At 32.8% G+C, this 17,878-nt stretch overlaps 1 protein-coding gene across 7 annotated transcripts in view; it reads right to left on the reverse strand.

Annotated features, from left to right (window-relative positions):
• The window catches only part of LOC117206217, a 105,337-nt gene that overhangs the window by 31,774 nt on the left and 55,685 nt on the right, over positions 1–17,878 (reverse strand). For 6 of the 7 annotated variants that reach the window (XM_033445349.1, XM_033445353.1, XM_033445351.1 and 3 more), the window contains 2 exons: positions 16,474–16,558; positions 15,349–15,472 (listed from right to left, as the gene is read on the reverse strand). In XM_033445349.1, the coding sequence (XP_033301240.1) occupies positions 15,349–15,472; positions 16,474–16,558 (209 nt within the window). Of the gene's footprint in view, positions 1–6,387; positions 6,748–6,788; positions 7,592–15,348; positions 15,473–16,473; positions 16,559–17,878 lie in introns of those variants that run through there. The other variant, XM_033445350.1, reaches the window with a different exon arrangement.

The raw sequence follows: 17,878 nt of genomic DNA on the forward strand, positions 1-17,878 counted from the left end.
TATTTCCATATAATATTTTAATTCAAATTCGCGCAAATTAGTGAGATCTTCCTTATATATGGAGAATATTAATATGTTTCAATCGTGTTTTACTTTAGAACCTATTTCTGCGAAACGCGATACAAACTTAATTCTCAAAATAAAATTTTCCATTATTCCACAAATTTCTACGATATCGAAGAATTGGAATCATAAATCTCGATATAAATTTAAATCCGAGCTGAGACTTTTGCTTTCGAGCGGTCACTCGAGGAATCTTCTACTATTTTAAACACGGTGCTAGCGTGACAGGATTAAATCTCTCGAGTATTCTTCTTTGCCCTACTTTGATCTAATTCTAAGAAATAAAGCGACAAAGCCAGCGAATGTACCACGTATTGTGACGAAATAGCATCATTGTGAGAAGTAATGAAGAACGTACGCGATATGCCGCAGTAAAGCTACAGCACCCAGTTTAAACTACTTTAATTCATTTAAGCATCGAAACTGCATATATACGGTGTTCTAATATATTTTCAAATGAAACTTCATTAAAACTGCTTACGATAAGAAATAGAGTAAATAGAAAAATATTGTTTAAAGATTTATCGAAATACTATATAATATGACACTTTAAAACGAAAGTTTATTACTATTATATAAAAAACATATTAGCATGCAAGAGTTTCAGAAAGCATTTCTTTCTATAAAAAATTGAATTCATTTTTCACCTTTTAGATATACATATAATTCCTTAAGTGATGCCATGTACAGATTCTATCGTTCAAAAATTTATTAGAAATACAAAAATAAATTTCTTTGCGTATTATAAACATGCATTTATGTAGTATTAGATATATAAATTTCTCAACACATAAAAGTTTAATTATCAGAAGATTTTCATTTATTGCTGCATTTTGAAAGTTATCTACTGTTTTATCTGGTTGCTGTAACGTTTGCCATCATATCGTACGCTAACTGCAGCAATTTCTTAACCGTGTTATACGAAACTATGTTTTGTCAGTACCATGTTATACGAGAGTTTACTGTATGTAATTACATAGATTGTTGACTTATTTTTATCTTGTATTATAACAAGAGCGAGTTCGTTATCATTTCCTCCGTCTTCCAAGTTATTACATTTTTTAATGAAGACTCGAATGATTTATTGGAATGAGTTATATCTTCTTGTCTGATTTATATTATTCTATATTAGAACCTATAGAATAGATGAAATATAAATTAAATAAGAATTTATAATTCACTTTATTTTCTTCATTTTCGATCATCAAATATATTGACCAAGTTTAGTCAAAAGATTCAAGAATACATTGTGTACAGTTTATTAAAAACGTTGCTTGTAACGTAAGGTTATAAGTAATTAAAAATGGGAGATTTCAGCGAGTATGTTTAAAATGCTGAATCTAGAATGTTGAAGTATTAAAAAACTTAGGTAAAAACAGAAATAATCACAAAACGTACAATTGGTACACAATATCAAAGGAAAAACTAACAGAGCTATAAGAATCCGAAATACTATAACTGGAAGAAGAGGAGGAGGAGGTATTACATCAAGTAGCCAGTATAAGCAGCACAATCGAAATTACAGCGTTTTTGGATGACACAGATATAAAGCACTAAGCTTAAACTATCGTCCGATATATCAATATATAAAGAACCTAGCAGAATTAAACAGAGAAGAATATCTAAATTACATACTACGAATAGTTTTCATTTCCGATATATATATATATATAATAATAATAATATATATATATATATATATATATATATTATTTTAATACGTTATATTATATATCTTAACTTTTTTTTAATATTTAGTATGTATTTATCTTTGTGTATGCAGCACAGTGGTGTATATATATCATAAATCTTTATATATATATATATCAAGATTTATTATTTATCTAACTATAAGTTTAATTTTCTTATGACTCGTTGCATATAATTGAAAGTGTTTTTCGCTTCCTCTCTATTGTTAATGATTAGTGTCTGGACGGAGTCTTTTCCTTTTGGAATTTTTTCTCCTTGCATATCATATTGTTGGTATGTACACAACACAATACAATACTATATGTATATAAGTATATATACGCAATTGTATACACTAGCATAGATACATATTAACCATTAAGAGAAAGTTAAGTAATATAATTTAAGTAAATAAAACACAATAAAATAACAATATAGTATAGTGTAAGAAAGTACTAAGAATGCAACTATCTCTTTGTAATAGACCCTAGGCTTTAAGTACAAATAAATTGTTATTATTATTAAGTAATTAAGGAGACAATACGGATCAATGATAATTAAAGACGTAAAGTACAGAAGAAAGTAAACATTATTTTAAGTACCACGTTTTAACATTAATCTCCTATGTAATTGTAAATTTCTGTCGAATTGTAATGCAATTGTAATAAAATTCTTTATGGTAAGATAGTCTGAGATAATGTAGAAAAATAACAGAGAAATTATCATGTAATTTGTATTGCGCGCTTTCGTGGAAAGTCTGCACCGGAAGAAACACGTCTATCAATTTGTTCAACGAGTTATCAGAAGTTATTGAGTTATGCGTTGAAAAAGACGTAGAATAATCAAATGAAAAGACATCTTTATGAATCATTTGATGCATAATCTAATTTACGATTTAATTGTCGTTTTAATTAACGATATTCAACGTTGCATACATTCTGATACATACACTCTAAACGGAATTATCAATTTCGATTCTTTGTGTTCTTTTTAGATTCATATCGCTGAGAAATAAAAATAAATTCCTTTGTTTCCAGCATGTTTAAATGTTTATAACATTTGCGTCAATATCTTTATATCCAGTATGTATAAAAAGTAAGTGTAGAAACTAGTATCACTACTATTAGTTTCGCATCTCCTATATCTCTGGAGATCTGTAAAAAGGAATCCATGCAAAATTGACCTTAACCTTGAAATTCAAGATCAAATTCTTTCCACTGAGTTTCACTAGTTTTTGGACTCGCTTTATTTACGATATGGTTATATATAGCCAGATTATTGTAGCCAGACTATTGCGTATGTACACCTGATATACCTTTATATATCACATTTCTTCCTTGTTTCTTTCTTTTTCAATCTACGTAATAGCAATTCCAACGTGTCAGCTAAGCAGTTCCGGATTTGTATTTCTATAATATATTTTGACCACGTTTCTTAAGAAAATTACATGTTAATTTTAGGCAATGGAAAGCACGTTTAATTTAATGGTGTAATTATTCAATTCAATAGTAAACTTTATCCGAGATGTAAATATATTATAAATAACATTAGTTTTATATGAATATCTCTCTAACTCTAACATCTAACATCATTTTGTAAGAGAACGGTTGAGTTGCCTTGAATCTTAAAGTCGAGGTCAATTTTATACAGACTTTTACAAATTTCTATCGATCCAAAGGTGTAGAATCCCGTTGTGGGGGTTTTTACACTTACAATTTATACAAGAGACTTTAGTTTAGACAAGACTATAGTTTTTTAATGGACGAAGACATAAGAAAGTATTTTCATCTTTTAATGATAGAAGAAATGTTTTCACATCTTCTTAAGATAGAAGAAAACATCGCAAAGTGAAATTAAACGATTTCGAATGGAATATTTCTTGATAAGGAGTCTCTTTTAAAGGCGAAGGTATTTCACAAATTCATTTCGTGTTTTTTAAATATTTCTTCGAAGGCATAATTTTAAACGCGTTTATCTCGAAAAGTGATTTTCACACGTTTAATTCCTTTTTACCAGAGCACGTCACATATACATAGTATACATACATGGTATAGAAGCTACAACTGTTACAAGATATTTATTGAAAGTACACATTTCGGAAAGTGCACCAAATTATTTGGATAGTCAATTATCCATTGCATTAATAAGCACAATATGTAACGAATAATGAGACAATCTTTGTCATTAATTGTATGGTTAAAACTTTATTCATGCTGTATACTAATTCTTCACGAAGTGTATGTGTAATTTGTACGTGCGAAGGTGAGTCATCTAAGAGTTTAAGCTGAAATATTTTCGATATTATTAATTATGTCGGAAAACGTTCCGGATAAAAGTTGAATGGCTTCAAAGGGAACATGTTTCAACGTTATGCAGTTTTTTTTGTAGATGGGCGAGCGAAGGAGAAAGGTTATACGGAGTCCAACTTCGTTCTTTTAAATGGAATCATATATTTTTTAATACATTAATCGATGCAGCTCGAGATTCTGTATAAAAAATTATTAACCTACTTATATCGAAAAACTATTAGTTTAAAGATATTTTAACTAATAGTTTGTAAAACTTATCGTATGAAAGACAAGGAAAAACGTAAGGCACAACTTTTGTATTCGTTTTTCTTATCTTTCATACGATAAGCTTTAGAGACTAAAAGTCAAAATATGTATTAAACTAATAGTTTTTCTCGAGCTGTATCGCTTAATGTATTGAAAAATATATGATTCCCGAAAGAAGCTTAAATTCTTAGATGTCTCACTCCGTATATTCGAATTGGATTCAAATTTTACTATTATAATTACGATAGTCGTATTTTATTATACAGCCAACAAAATTTAAAAAATGTTTGCATAATGAACATAATGTATTCCTAAGAAAATTCTGTGGTAAGTGTCGAATACTTTCACGAGTATATAAATGAAGACAAATTTCTGTTGAAACATTTATGTACAAACAAAGATTCGAAGGCGAAACTCAGACAGAAAACGTAGCATGCTAATCAGTTGTGCGAAAAAGACGCAATCTTCCGGTTGTCGTTTCAAAAGGTGTGACAATAAGCAAACTCGTTGTCGGGTGAAAGATTTAAGTAAATTCATTGAAGATCCCTTGTGAAACGCAAAATACTCTGAGAGAACAGTTCGAATCTTAAAAGTGCGGTGACTCACGGGTGAGAGAAGTGAATAGCTGTGGTTCAGAAAATTTTCAAGTGGAACATTGTCTATGCGATGTATTTAATACATCAAATTAAAGACGATGAACGATAATTGAAGAAGTCAAGGCAAGAAAGGGATAAACCGCATTTTTGGCGAAATTATGTCGTTAAGCGTTCCTTTGTGTCTGTCCGAGAGCGATTTCTTAGTACTGTGAAATAAATCAGAAATAAAAATGAGAAGTTTACTTTGAAGATATCGAATAACATTATTTTAAATTAATATTTACAAAGATAATATGTTTAATTGGATATAATATCCGCTTGACATTTTAGTTGCTATAAATTTAATATCAATTAATATAAAGTAATTAAAAACCAATTTACTAACATAAAGGAGAATAGTTAGTAGAAAGTAGAATACTAGAATATAAATAGTAGAATAGTTAAAAATATAATAGTAGAATAGAAAATAGAATAGTAAATAAAATAGTAAAAAAGTATTAAAAGGAGTATATTATATTAAAAAGTACAAAAAAGTATTAAATAGAGTGTTGGTATCGGTAAATCTATCTTGACAATATCGAAGTATTATTTTCAATTAATTTTCACGAATTTGTCAATACCATAAATTCATCATCGATTAATATAAAATTGATTTAGCCAAAATCAATTTCCCTATATTGGAAACAAAACATAAAGTCGAGCATTATTACCGTATCTACTTTAAAAATGTTTAATGATATTATCCGCGATCAATATTTCCAAGAACGATATCCTACTCTCAAAATACTACTCAAAATTTTAACTTTATTATGCAGTAACAAAAACATCAGCGACCCGATATCAGACTATTAATAAAGTATTGATCTCGGCATGAACTAGCTGCGTAAAACAAATAGAAAATACAAAAAATATGGATAAAATCTCATTTCGATAAAAATCCAAAGTCAACGATAAAATCCAAATAAAAGATGATTACAAAAAAGGAACGTTGAATTGCACCAACGTAATTCGATATAAAACACAAAATCAAGACTCGCGTGAAATAATTGCTAAAAGATCAACATCGAAACAAAGACCATTCCAAAGAAACGAACCAATATAATCAACGCGGCTAATATAATTCGATACAGAGCCAAAGTGAACAATTAGATAAAATACCTTGGGAAGCTAAACAGATATCTTAGGAATAACGAAAGATCATTATAAAAGGAAGAATCATAAAATTCACCTAGTCCGCTCCAGAAACTTTTCAATAACGTGTCAAAAACAGGAACGTGTCATATTCTTCCTCAGCTACGATAAACCCGTAAAAGCCGACCGCGTTCACTTATTATCCAATCATGAAACAAGGAATTAACACGTTGTAACTCTCACCCCAATGCCGTGGTAAATCCTATTAGTTTCTATTTTCATCGATGATCGATGACAAAGAAAAGAAAAAGGAGGAGAAGGAGAATCTTCAAACGGGGAGAATCACCAATCACCTTTCGTACAGGACATCGATACACGTTGCAGGATAGGTCGCAGTATCGCGGTGTAGCCGGCTCCTTGATGGCAGACACTCGATAGCCCATCTCATCCTCGTCCACGTTGATCCTTCGTTCCTTCTCCGATGTATCTACAAACCCTCTGTTGTTCTCCATGATCAGTCTTAGACGATTCTTCTCCGTTTTAACGGTCTTCGGGTTCTGTGGCATCGCACGAGGAAGAGGGATCATCGAGTTGCCGCGTGTTCTGACTTCGAACTCGCTCGTCTTTGACGGAGAAAGCTCTCTTCTTACACCAGACGTTGTTTGTCTGAAGCTCCTTTCCCTATTTTCACCCGGCATAACTTTTCTTTTCTCCGATATTTTATTATATCCTGTATTATTTTTCCACCTTTCTCTGTTTTATCGTTTTTATCGTATTCTGTCTTCCTGTAATCAGCTGATCGGTCAAGGAGCTTCGATCGGACAGAGAAATCGAGAGGTTAAATCGAAAGTTTAAGTCGAGAGGTTAACACGAAAGAACGGTGGAATGACGCGTCGCGGCGCCCGGTGTAACCTGGCTGGTCCGACGTCGACGCACACCATCAGAAAACCTCTCTTTTCCAGGTCTCGACCCTTCTTCATCCACCGAGGGGCAGCTTCATCGCGCTCCATCGGGCGTCGAGTGCGTCGGCACGCATGCGTCGAGGCAAAGATTTTCGAAATGTTCCTCTGGCATTTCATCAACACCTCATCTCGACTGCGCCAAGAGCCCCTTTCATCTGCCGGTTCCTTTTCGCGACTTGGTTAATTATTATTTTTCACGTGCCGTTTCGTTTGTACTTGTTGCTTGTCCGACTGTTTCTTGCTTCGTTACTCGAAAACGTAGCGACAGACCGTTTCTACGGGCCTTAATTGGTACGCTGACCTCTTGAGAATTTGTGGAATGTGTCGTCGAGCGAGGAACTATTTTTTTCTTTGCACTTCTGACGCTGGTGTAGAGAACGATCGAACGATACGATTTATAAAACGGACCAGTTATCCACAGTGATCGCTATGCATCGTAAAATCTTGAAACTGGAATTAGGAATGTAGTTACGTACCTGTCAAGTACAGTCTTTTTCCGGATACAGTGCGAGGAACTTTCTTTTCCCTTCTTATTGTAATTTTTGTCTTTTAATGCGAAATTGTTTGTTGTAATTAACGTTTATTACATTCTATGTCTGGAAAGTTCTGAGTGATCTTAGAATTGTAATTTGTAGAATTTCGGACGCTATTTTATCGAAGGAACAATAAATTTCCGTATACTTAATCTTGTACACTTGGTATTACGCTTTATAATTCTTAGTATTATATCTATCGTAGTATCTAGCTGAAGTTGATCTAGGAAGAATTTCTGTTCTCATTCACGATTCTTTAAGAATTTCGTTTCCCTTCGCAATGTTATTTTCCTCGTGACACAGTCGATGGTTTGGTATTACAGGTTCCATTTATAGTTGCACGGTACCACTCGACTCGTTTACGACCCACGTTTTGCCATTCGTTTCGCAAATCAACCGGACGCGCCTTTTGCGGTGAGAGATAAAGAAGGAAAATCAGCTTTCTTCCTTCTCCTGTCTGACTTCTTCCGAAGAAAATTTCAACTTGATATCAACGTCTTACTTAATCTTATTTTTCATTACCTTATTCGGTCCTTAATTCCCAAATAAATTTGTCCAAAAATACAAGAGACGCATGGTATGTTCAATGCACCTCTCACTTTCTTTAGGCTTTCACTGTCGTAAAAGAATCTTAATACCATGCGAAATCGTAGTTTGCTCTTCCAATTTCTTGCGAATTTTACTTTAAAAATTTAGTACATTTCGAAAGAAAATCACTAGCTACCTCGATAAATCCTGTCATTCGATTTTCCTCAAATATATGACGTTTCGAAAGAGATTTCCAGAATTTTTCAAATCATTGGTCGTAATCCAAAAGATCGCCCATTCTATTCAAATCCTCTGTTCAAACATACATCCTTTTCAATTTCCGTGCGAGCGTTTCTACTTTTGAAGCTATTTCCCAAGGAAATCTACCGGTCTCTTCTTTACCGATCTGTGCTCGTTAAAGAAATTTCTGTTTCTTTTCAATTACAGGGATTGTCGAGGACTCCTTCGCACTGTGAACATGCACCACTCCGATTCGACTTGAAAATACACGTTATCCTGTGAACAATCGCGACTCGCTGGAACGTCGCGTTCGATTCGTTATTTTCTCGCCCGAACGAGATCGAAAAGTGCCCGAAGGCAAAGGTATCGCGGTTCAAAGCGGTTCATCCGTCAAAAAAATCAAGATAACGAGGTTTGACAGAGTCGCGCACGTTTTCCCATACCATGGAACGCTCGCACCGATATATCGTCAGGGGAGATTCGTTTTTAAGTACAATTCAATCGTCACTGTCGCTTCATCGCCGTTTCCGGGGAGCATGGAGCACCGTTCACAATCGATTCACTGTTTTATACGAATAAAGCGTTCTTATCTCACGTTGTTCGCACTTTGTCTTCTTCTTTTCCTTCCTTCCTTCGTTCTACCAGTGAAATTACGAATCGGAACGAAAAAATTACGATGAAAAAACGTTAATGAATGGAAGGCGATAAAACCGGAAGATCGAGGAATAACGAGGTATCGACGGGTACATGAGAGCACGGAGCGCGTTCAGGACTACGTAGTGTTGGTAGCTGAAATAAACTGACGTAGGTTAGGGGATCGAAGAACAGCTGGGCTCGGCCTGGCTGCTGTACGCCATCACTGACTCACTCAACCTCTTCTCTCACTCTTCCACTCCATCCTTTATGCAATACCTCTCGCTCTTCCAACACTGTGTCTTTTTCTATCTCTCTTTTTATCCTGTTTTCTCTCTATTCTCCCTCCCTCGCTCGTGCACACTCCGTGGATCCGTGACTGTCCTTTTCCTTCTTACGCTACTGGATAAATTCGTTTCTCTTTTGCTCTGCCGCTGTCGATGCTACGTACGTCCTTTCTCCGCTGCGTGAAATTGTCCTGCCTTTTTTGACGTTTCGATTTGCGTCTTTGATTCATTGGTTTTCTCATAACGCACAAAGGATCGTTCTCTTTATCTATCGAGTAATATTAAGTTTTTTTTTCACTTTTACGACAGTTTAGTCTTTTTTAGAGCCGCTTTTTATTCTCTCTTATTTTTTATTTTCTTGGTTGCTTCTGTTTTATGGTAAGCTTTAGAACACGTTGTGTAATTGCATTTTTGCGTGCACCGTTTCGTTAAACAAGAGGTTGTTTCGTTTTTAATTTCTAGTAGAAGTAACGTTACGTCATCCGTCATTTCATCGACTTCTTTGCGTTTTTATATTTATATACTTGAGATTACTCCTTTGTTCGCACCATACTATTATTCTTATTTCTCTTTTTTTTATAGTTCACACCATGCACAGCGAAATAGCGAATATTTACTCAATTTACAATGACCTATTTTATTACATATGTCAAGAATTTGTTACTAAATTTCTATCCTCAGCCTAAAATAATTTTTTTCGTGCTTCTGCGTAAATCGCAATCAATTTCAAACGAACCTGTGAACGGAAAAGTCTTCGCTTACTTACTTTTCACATACCTACTAATATAATGTATGCAAGGTCATTTATTTCCCCTCATTCACGTTTTTCTGTAAACTACATTTTCTCCTTTTTTCCACACAAATTCCTTTCTTCTATTCGCTGTATCTTTAAGAAACTACATACTATTTTATACTTAGAATTATTATCTTTCCTATCGATTGTATCACCTCCATGTTTTACTTTATTCTTATCTTTTTTCTGTTATATTTACTCTGTTTCACGGTTATTGAATGTTTTATCTGGGATATCTAATCAAAATCCTTTTTTCACCTCATTAGGGACGAGTTCTTGAGCGTAGATGGATCAGGAAACGGATTGGCGCCTTGGTATATCGATTAGAATGCAACGTGCGTCAAGTGGAAGGTGCTCTTTATTGTTCTTCGTTATCGCTGGTTATCAAATACTTCGCATATTATTCTGTATACCGTATTTCCTTTATTGATAAAACGGCGTTTGTGGTGTGTGATTTAATCAGCGATTTCGCGATTTATCCGTAAATTTGTTCCGATTGCTCTACTTTGTGCAATGTGTACATTACGTCAATAATAATACTGACAGGAAAGGGTCGAAGGCGATATTTCTTTTTCTATTAAAATTCATGTCACCTTCCTTAATAAAAAATCTTCGTATTTCAAATAAAAGACATATAAAAGGTTCAAAATTCTTTTTATAAACAATATACTGCTTTGTTTTACTGTTGTATTTTTACTTAAAACGTTTGACCCATAATCATTTATAAAGGCAGAATAATTGTATGCCTATTGTTACGAAATCGATGATACGATGATTGTTATATTTAATATTTGTGTCGCTTACATGCATTATATTAATAATAATATTCTAATCAATAATAATAATAATAATAATAAGAAGAAGAAGAAGAAGAATACACTTATGAAATAATAAATAAAATAAATATATATGTAGTACTATGTAGTTCTATATGAATATAATGTAAATTTTATTTATGGAAAACAATTGATGTAAGCTTTCGAGATCTTTAGAAATTTATCGATGTATTCATGCATATTTATATAATTTGTATGATATTTAATTCTTTATAAATTGCTCGTATTTATGATTTTTTAACTTTATTTTTGCAGAATTCAGTTTCCATAAGATATCATATTAACCCAAGTATTATTTTGCAAAATTAAAGTTACAATGTCTTTTAAACTATCGTTTTCAGACACAAAAACCTTGACCTCTTTTTGTTGAGAAATAGATCCATCTGTAAAAATGGCAATGTTAATAAATACATAACGCGATATTCGTACAAAATCTCCATTCTAAAAAAAATATTTCTTGAACGAAAAATATGACGATGACCTAATAATTTTTCCAAGTACACAGATATTCCAGAAAACTCAGAAGTTTATATCAAATCCAACAGCCACAGTTTCTACGCTGGAAGCAAGGGGGAAAAATCGTAGCTCGATTCCCCATGGCGTGATACACTTGAGCCATTTCGTGGGACAGAAGAAACTCTGATCAATAACATTACCCCAAAGAGAGGCGGCAACCCCTCTGCAACGACTACTCCCCCATGATGGTGAGCGCATGCCCACGAATTAAACGGCATCCCTTCTTGCGATTTCACCATGCTAGCTTCCCCTCTTTCTAAGAGGGAAAAGACGAAAAATAAATATGCGGCAGAACAAGAACAAAGAGACACCGCGTTTGTACGCGACTTTTATTCAGGCTAATCAACTGACCTTGATCGTGAAAATATTTCTGATGAAGGAAAACCGGATATAAAATATGATTTCGTGCAGAACCGTGCCAAATATATTCTCCATTGCATTACTCAAAACTATAAATTGCAAGAAGATGTAAATATTCGAACGATCGGAGCGCTCACCTTCCTTAACGTCGATTTTTAGAAGAGAAAGTGAAAACACTTGAGGGACTAGGCCCTTCTCCTTACTGCGCGGAGTCCTAGCGGGCTCTAACGATTTTACAACTGCAACGACTTTGATATTCTTTGTACGATGGTCAACGCGGACGCATTTCAAGCAGTATTCTACGCGATCTCGAATATTACGAATTAACGTTGCGCTTTTATAAATTTTTATAAATTTTGCGATTTTATATACATCTTGTTAGTTTTCCACACATTTATCGTCGTATCGTAAAGATTATGTATGGTTGTAAAGCTGATAGTTGGAAGCGATTCAAAGCCAAAAGGCAAGAATGAAATAAATAAATATACAAGAAAAAATAGTTTGTCTCATATAATCCCACTTCTGATATGTGGGAAAAGGATTTAATTTATGGTATCTTCCTCCTGTGTCTTCATTTCCTCTTCTTAAAACCGACGGTGACGAAGGCCAGACAACTGATCCCATGGTTGGGATCTTTGAGTTTTCTTACAAAATTTATACTTTTTGGTTGAATATTTTAATATGAAAAAGCTTCGATTCTTTTCCTTTTCCTTATGTCAAGGTTGATCGATATAAAATTTCAAACTCTTACATGACATCATTGTATCATATAATTAGTGTATTTTCGATCTATCGCGGGGAGACGCGATCGACGGGAGTCGTAAATTCCCGTTACGATTATAAGAATCGACGCCACGAACAGATCGATCCCCTTATTTCTTGTAGGATAATAGAGGTGATTGATGTGGTATAACACTGCGATTAACAGGATTATAAAATTTATATTTCCAACACTTAATACACTCAAGAGTTACACCGTTACGTGTGATATAAATGTCGTAGACGATACTTTGAAGTATGACACTCCGATAGATGAGCACTGACTGTTCTTTCGTAGTAGAGCAAGGCCCTTACAGTTGAATATAAGAAGAAGTCGACTTTCTTGGTATAGCAGGAATAGCAATTGAACTGACTGAATATAAATATGAAGTGACTGCTCTGTAGTGATGAGAATCAGTGAAGTTCGTTCTTGCGTGATTACGGAGGAAAGCTCGACGTGGGTGTGTTTTTTGAACTAAGGACGTGGATTCGTTTTTCACACTTTTCCTTAGAGAAGCGAGGGTAACTATCCGCGATGCCCATTGGTTATAGCTAACGTTAATAAATGAAGATTGGAAGAGGAAGTCTTTTGACAAATTTAATAGCCAAAAATGTATAAAATGAACTTAACTTGGTGACGAAAGTTTATAAAATGTTCGAAATATAGTACTTATTACGCGATATTTAACAACTGAAACAAATTTCTGCTTATATTCTACTGCTTCTTTTTACCAAATGTCCAGCTGGACAAATTGTAAAGTACAAATTAAATAATAAAAAAAAATATTCTACTTCTTCAATCGCGTTCGTGAAAATACGAATTTGCATAAATATCCACAATCCGCGGTATAATTATTAAAGTTGAAACTTTCGAATATGTGTCATGAACGAACTGTGAATTTGTATGCAAATTCATATTTTTATGAACACATTTAAAGAAGTAGTAAAATCTAAGTAAGCTTCTAAGTTTATAATTTTGCTTTGGATATTTTATACATTCTTACATATTATGTTCGTTTCGTATATCTCTGCATTTTTTAATTTTTAATAAATACACAAGAAGCCGTAGTCTATGGTACTTGTGAAAGAAATAATCATTAATATAATATAAATAGAAAGAAATATCTTTCAAATCTTAATGAATCTGATTGAAACATTGAAACGTATAATCTTTATTTTTATATCGATTATACTGCTCAAACTTAACTATACAATTTGTAGTATTTTTAAGCTGAATCGTATGCAATACAGATTTTTCAATGTTTTGTACATTATAGTGATACTAGTGATTAAATAAAGTTTATTATTTTTTAACATAGTGACAGCATGCTGATTAAACGAAACAGAGAACGTTAGCAGCAGCAAAGATTGTCGCTTCTAAGCTATCACGAAATGAGTAATAATCTGCTCGAAATAACATAAATAAAGTCTACCCTAATCTGGACATCACGCGAACTTTTCTCCGCTCCTTTCGTTCTTATTTCTATCTATTAACGCCAAGAGGGTAGTTCAAGGGTCGTTGACTTAAATCTATAATAAGAATGAAAAAAATAGAGAAACATAACAGGTATAGAGATATAACAATTAATACAATCGTTCTATACTTTTTGCAAAGTTCGTTAGATTTCACTGTCTTATAATAATTTCGAACGAGTGATTTTGTGACGTTATTTTAATTGACCGAGTATCTAGCAATAAAATAATACGCAAATGTTAAAGATTTCCATTTTCCATACAAATTAAAAATATTATAATAAAGGAAGTAAAACGTTCAACTTACTGATAATGATTTATTGTTGAAAAGCAATAGAAAGAACTAATAACAATAACGCAAACAATAACGATACTATTTAATTGTAATCAAAAATCATCAAATGGTTTGATATCGGTATTTCATTGTTTAAGGTCGTTTCAAGACCACAATGTCATTAAACTCGTGTTGATGTCCATTATGGCATGTAATTATAAGCAACATACTGAAAGCAAAAAAGTGTTTATGGTCTTAGAATAACCTTCAATATGAGTTTGAGGCACTTTAGTTTATTGTGATCGTGCCTTGAACTCGTGTCCATCATAGCCGTTTTTCCTTATTTTCAATAACAAATAATGTAGTTGTTTAATCCAAGTCAGAAATCCTACGCAACACACATTTATATATGCGAAAAATTGCCGCCAATGCTATAAAAATCAATAGTGGAATGCTTAGAAGGTAACGTTAACGAGTGTGTATCGATTTTAAGTTAGTTCAAAACGAGGATTATCTATGATGACAAGTTGCAAATTACAGTGGGACAGTTTAGCGCGGATGCTGCGTATTATCTTGTTCACCACTTCAGCGTATCATCGTCATTAATGTGTGGCGCGGCATGCTCGATACTTTAGCGTGAGTGTATTAGTTCGCTAGCACTGAGAAAATTTTTACTGAAGTTTATAAAAAAACCAACACGCAGAAAGACAAAAAGAGAGAGAAAAGAGAGAAGAAGAAGAAAAACACAGCAGTGCAAACATACTTGACGTGAGTACCCTCGTTAAAAATCTCATCGCCGAGAGTAATTTACTGCGAAATTATAAATTATATTTTGGCTTTACTAATAAGCTCACATTTCTCTCGTCTCAATTTTACTCTCGTTTGTAAAATTAAAAACGCAGGATAACGTAGCAGACAAAATTTTAATAACTCTAACAAATTATAACACTGAATATTCTTTTCTTTATTACGTGTATTGCTGGGAAGTATATTTGTTTTTTTAAATATATCGGAGTTCTGTTTGTGGTTAGTCATTCTGTGCGTGAAACGTCTATTTGCTCCGTAAGCTATTTTCCATGTGGACTCGCATTGATCAAAAGGAAATATTGAACCAGCTTACCTGCAGCTTTATTGGACGATGGCTTCGACTTCTCCAAGTCAAGAGACGACTGGTTAGTTCTCCTGCTCGTATGCCTTCAGTAGAATCTAAATTTTGATAAAACCGTGGTCGAAACCGGAAATTTCTGTAAAACAAATATATAGAAAATAGGATAATATTGTAATACCAGGTTTATGTTGTAATATTGTAATATTAGGTTATGTAATATAAAATTAATTAAACATACAAATGTCGAATGTAAAATTTCATTTAGAGGAAGTGGACTTTATTTTATTTCCCTGTCATTATAGTATTATACTGTACAATGAATCTATTTGTATTTCGTTGTTGGATTTTGAGGAATATTATAGAAACATTATTGGTTAAAAAACAAATAACATGGATAAATATTTACCATTTAATGACAGGAGAAGCAAAAAAATGAATATTACGATATTTTAATAAAATAATTATTTGTTTTATATGCCATACATATGTATATATACATCAGACTACAGACCTTTTCATGATATAACAAAGATTGGATTTCAATATTTACTGTGCTATAAATATTAGAAACGAAAAAATTTCTTTGCAATTATATAATTATAATATAATTTAGAGAATATAGAAATATACATATCGAAAGTTTTTGATAAAGATACGAATGCCTTCGAATAATGGAAAAAATAAGCTGTTCAATCCATGTGCAAAGAATAATAGAACAAGAATGATACATCTTATATAAATGCGATGCTTTATTAAACTTGTTACGCAATATGATATTGATATTATCATATTTCATTAATATACCATTATACCAGCGCCGAATTATTTATTTATAATAATTATTACTTACTAACTTTAAAATTAAAAAACAAACTTGTTATAAATTATAACCATTTCTTCCCGCAAGAAAATAAAATGTTATACATATAAAATACAATTACAATTTTTTTCATTGACGAAGCAAACAAAATTTGGACAGAATTTCTGTGGAGATTTCAAGCATCTATCGATGATACTCGGTAAAACGGTGCAACAAGATGGCTACAATTTCCCGCGTTAAAAGATACGCTTCTGTCGTAGCGAGTGCAATTCTAAAGCAGAAGTATCTTCAAAGGCAAGTTTAATGCTTGTACTCACTTGTATTCCGCCAACGGGTTCTGTCCTGCCTCGTCTTTTCTACTTTTCTCACACTGCTGTATCACGTTGTCCGTTAGGTGTCTTCCTGAAACATGATATTTTATAGAAAGTTAGCGTTGAACTTGCAAAATAACGAGGAATTTTGAAATTATAACCAAATCAATTAAATTTTGCAATGCGTGCAAATGTGCAACTGTTTAGTGACACTAAAGGGGTTTCTTTTGTTTTATATCCTAAAATTAAATTTGCAGTTTGTGACCACAATAAAGTCTTATTACATTATTGAGATAAGGAGTTTGTTTTTTAAAATAAATGTCCAATATGTATGGAAACAAACATACAGTACAATGTACGGTACAACGATATGCAATGATTTTTAAATTGCTTTATACATAATAATCGCTTAGCAATTAATAGTCATCGATAAATTATATTGCTTCAGATTAATTTTTTATTAAAAGATGTATAACAAAATAGATAAAAATAGATAATAGGCACCTACTCTTGCTTAATATAGAATCATACATGAAACATTAGTCGATAGATTTCCTTCATCTCTATTAAAATCAAACTATTTATAACAAAAATCCATTAGTCTGGAAAATACTTTTGTTATGAAATCCTATTAATTGGTAAAGATTATCATTTTGAAATTATTTCTATCTTCTAAATAAAACTATATTGTTTGATGTCTAAAAAATTTGATTTTTCTTTAAATAGGCATTAAATTAAGAAATTTAGTGCTTAGATTATATGATTTATAAAATAAAAGATTATTAAATTTTTTATAAAGAGAATTTCGTCGATATTATGTTAATATGAAAATACAGGGTGGTTGGTAACTGGTGGTACAAGCGGAAAAGGGGTGATTCTACACGAAAAAAGAAGTCGAAGATATAGAATAAAAACTTAAAAAAAATTTTTTTTTTTTTTTTAATTTTTCCATCGAGACAGCGATGTACAGTGAGATCCGTTATAACGAGACGCGATAAAGTGCACGCGTACCGAGCGAAAATTCAAAGTCGATTTTCTCGAAAACAAAGCCTCAAACGAAAAATTTTTATTCTATATTTTCGACCATCCTGTATATTAACTTGTTAATAGCAGCGTTATATTGAATCAACCACCCTTATTATCCCAAAAGAAATAAGTGATCGAACGATTCGTGGCGTCGATTTGTCAAATCGTAACGGGAATTTACGACTCCCGTTGGCGCGCTTCTTCGAAATCGCGTCTCCCCGCGAACGTCCGAAAGTTCAAAGGGTATGTTCTATCTTTGATTATTCGATAATTTTAACGCAACGGATATCCGCGGGCACTTGCAACTTGGTTGAATGCGCTTGTTCCGCAAGCAACATTGCTTGCTTTTTACCTATCAACGCGCTTCACAAAAATAACCAAATTC

Source organism: Bombus bifarius, unplaced genomic scaffold, assembly GCF_011952205.1.
Source record: "Bombus bifarius isolate JDL3187 unplaced genomic scaffold, Bbif_JDL3187 scf7180000007998, whole genome shotgun sequence".
Lineage (NCBI taxonomy): Eukaryota > Metazoa > Arthropoda > Insecta > Hymenoptera > Apidae > Bombus > Bombus bifarius.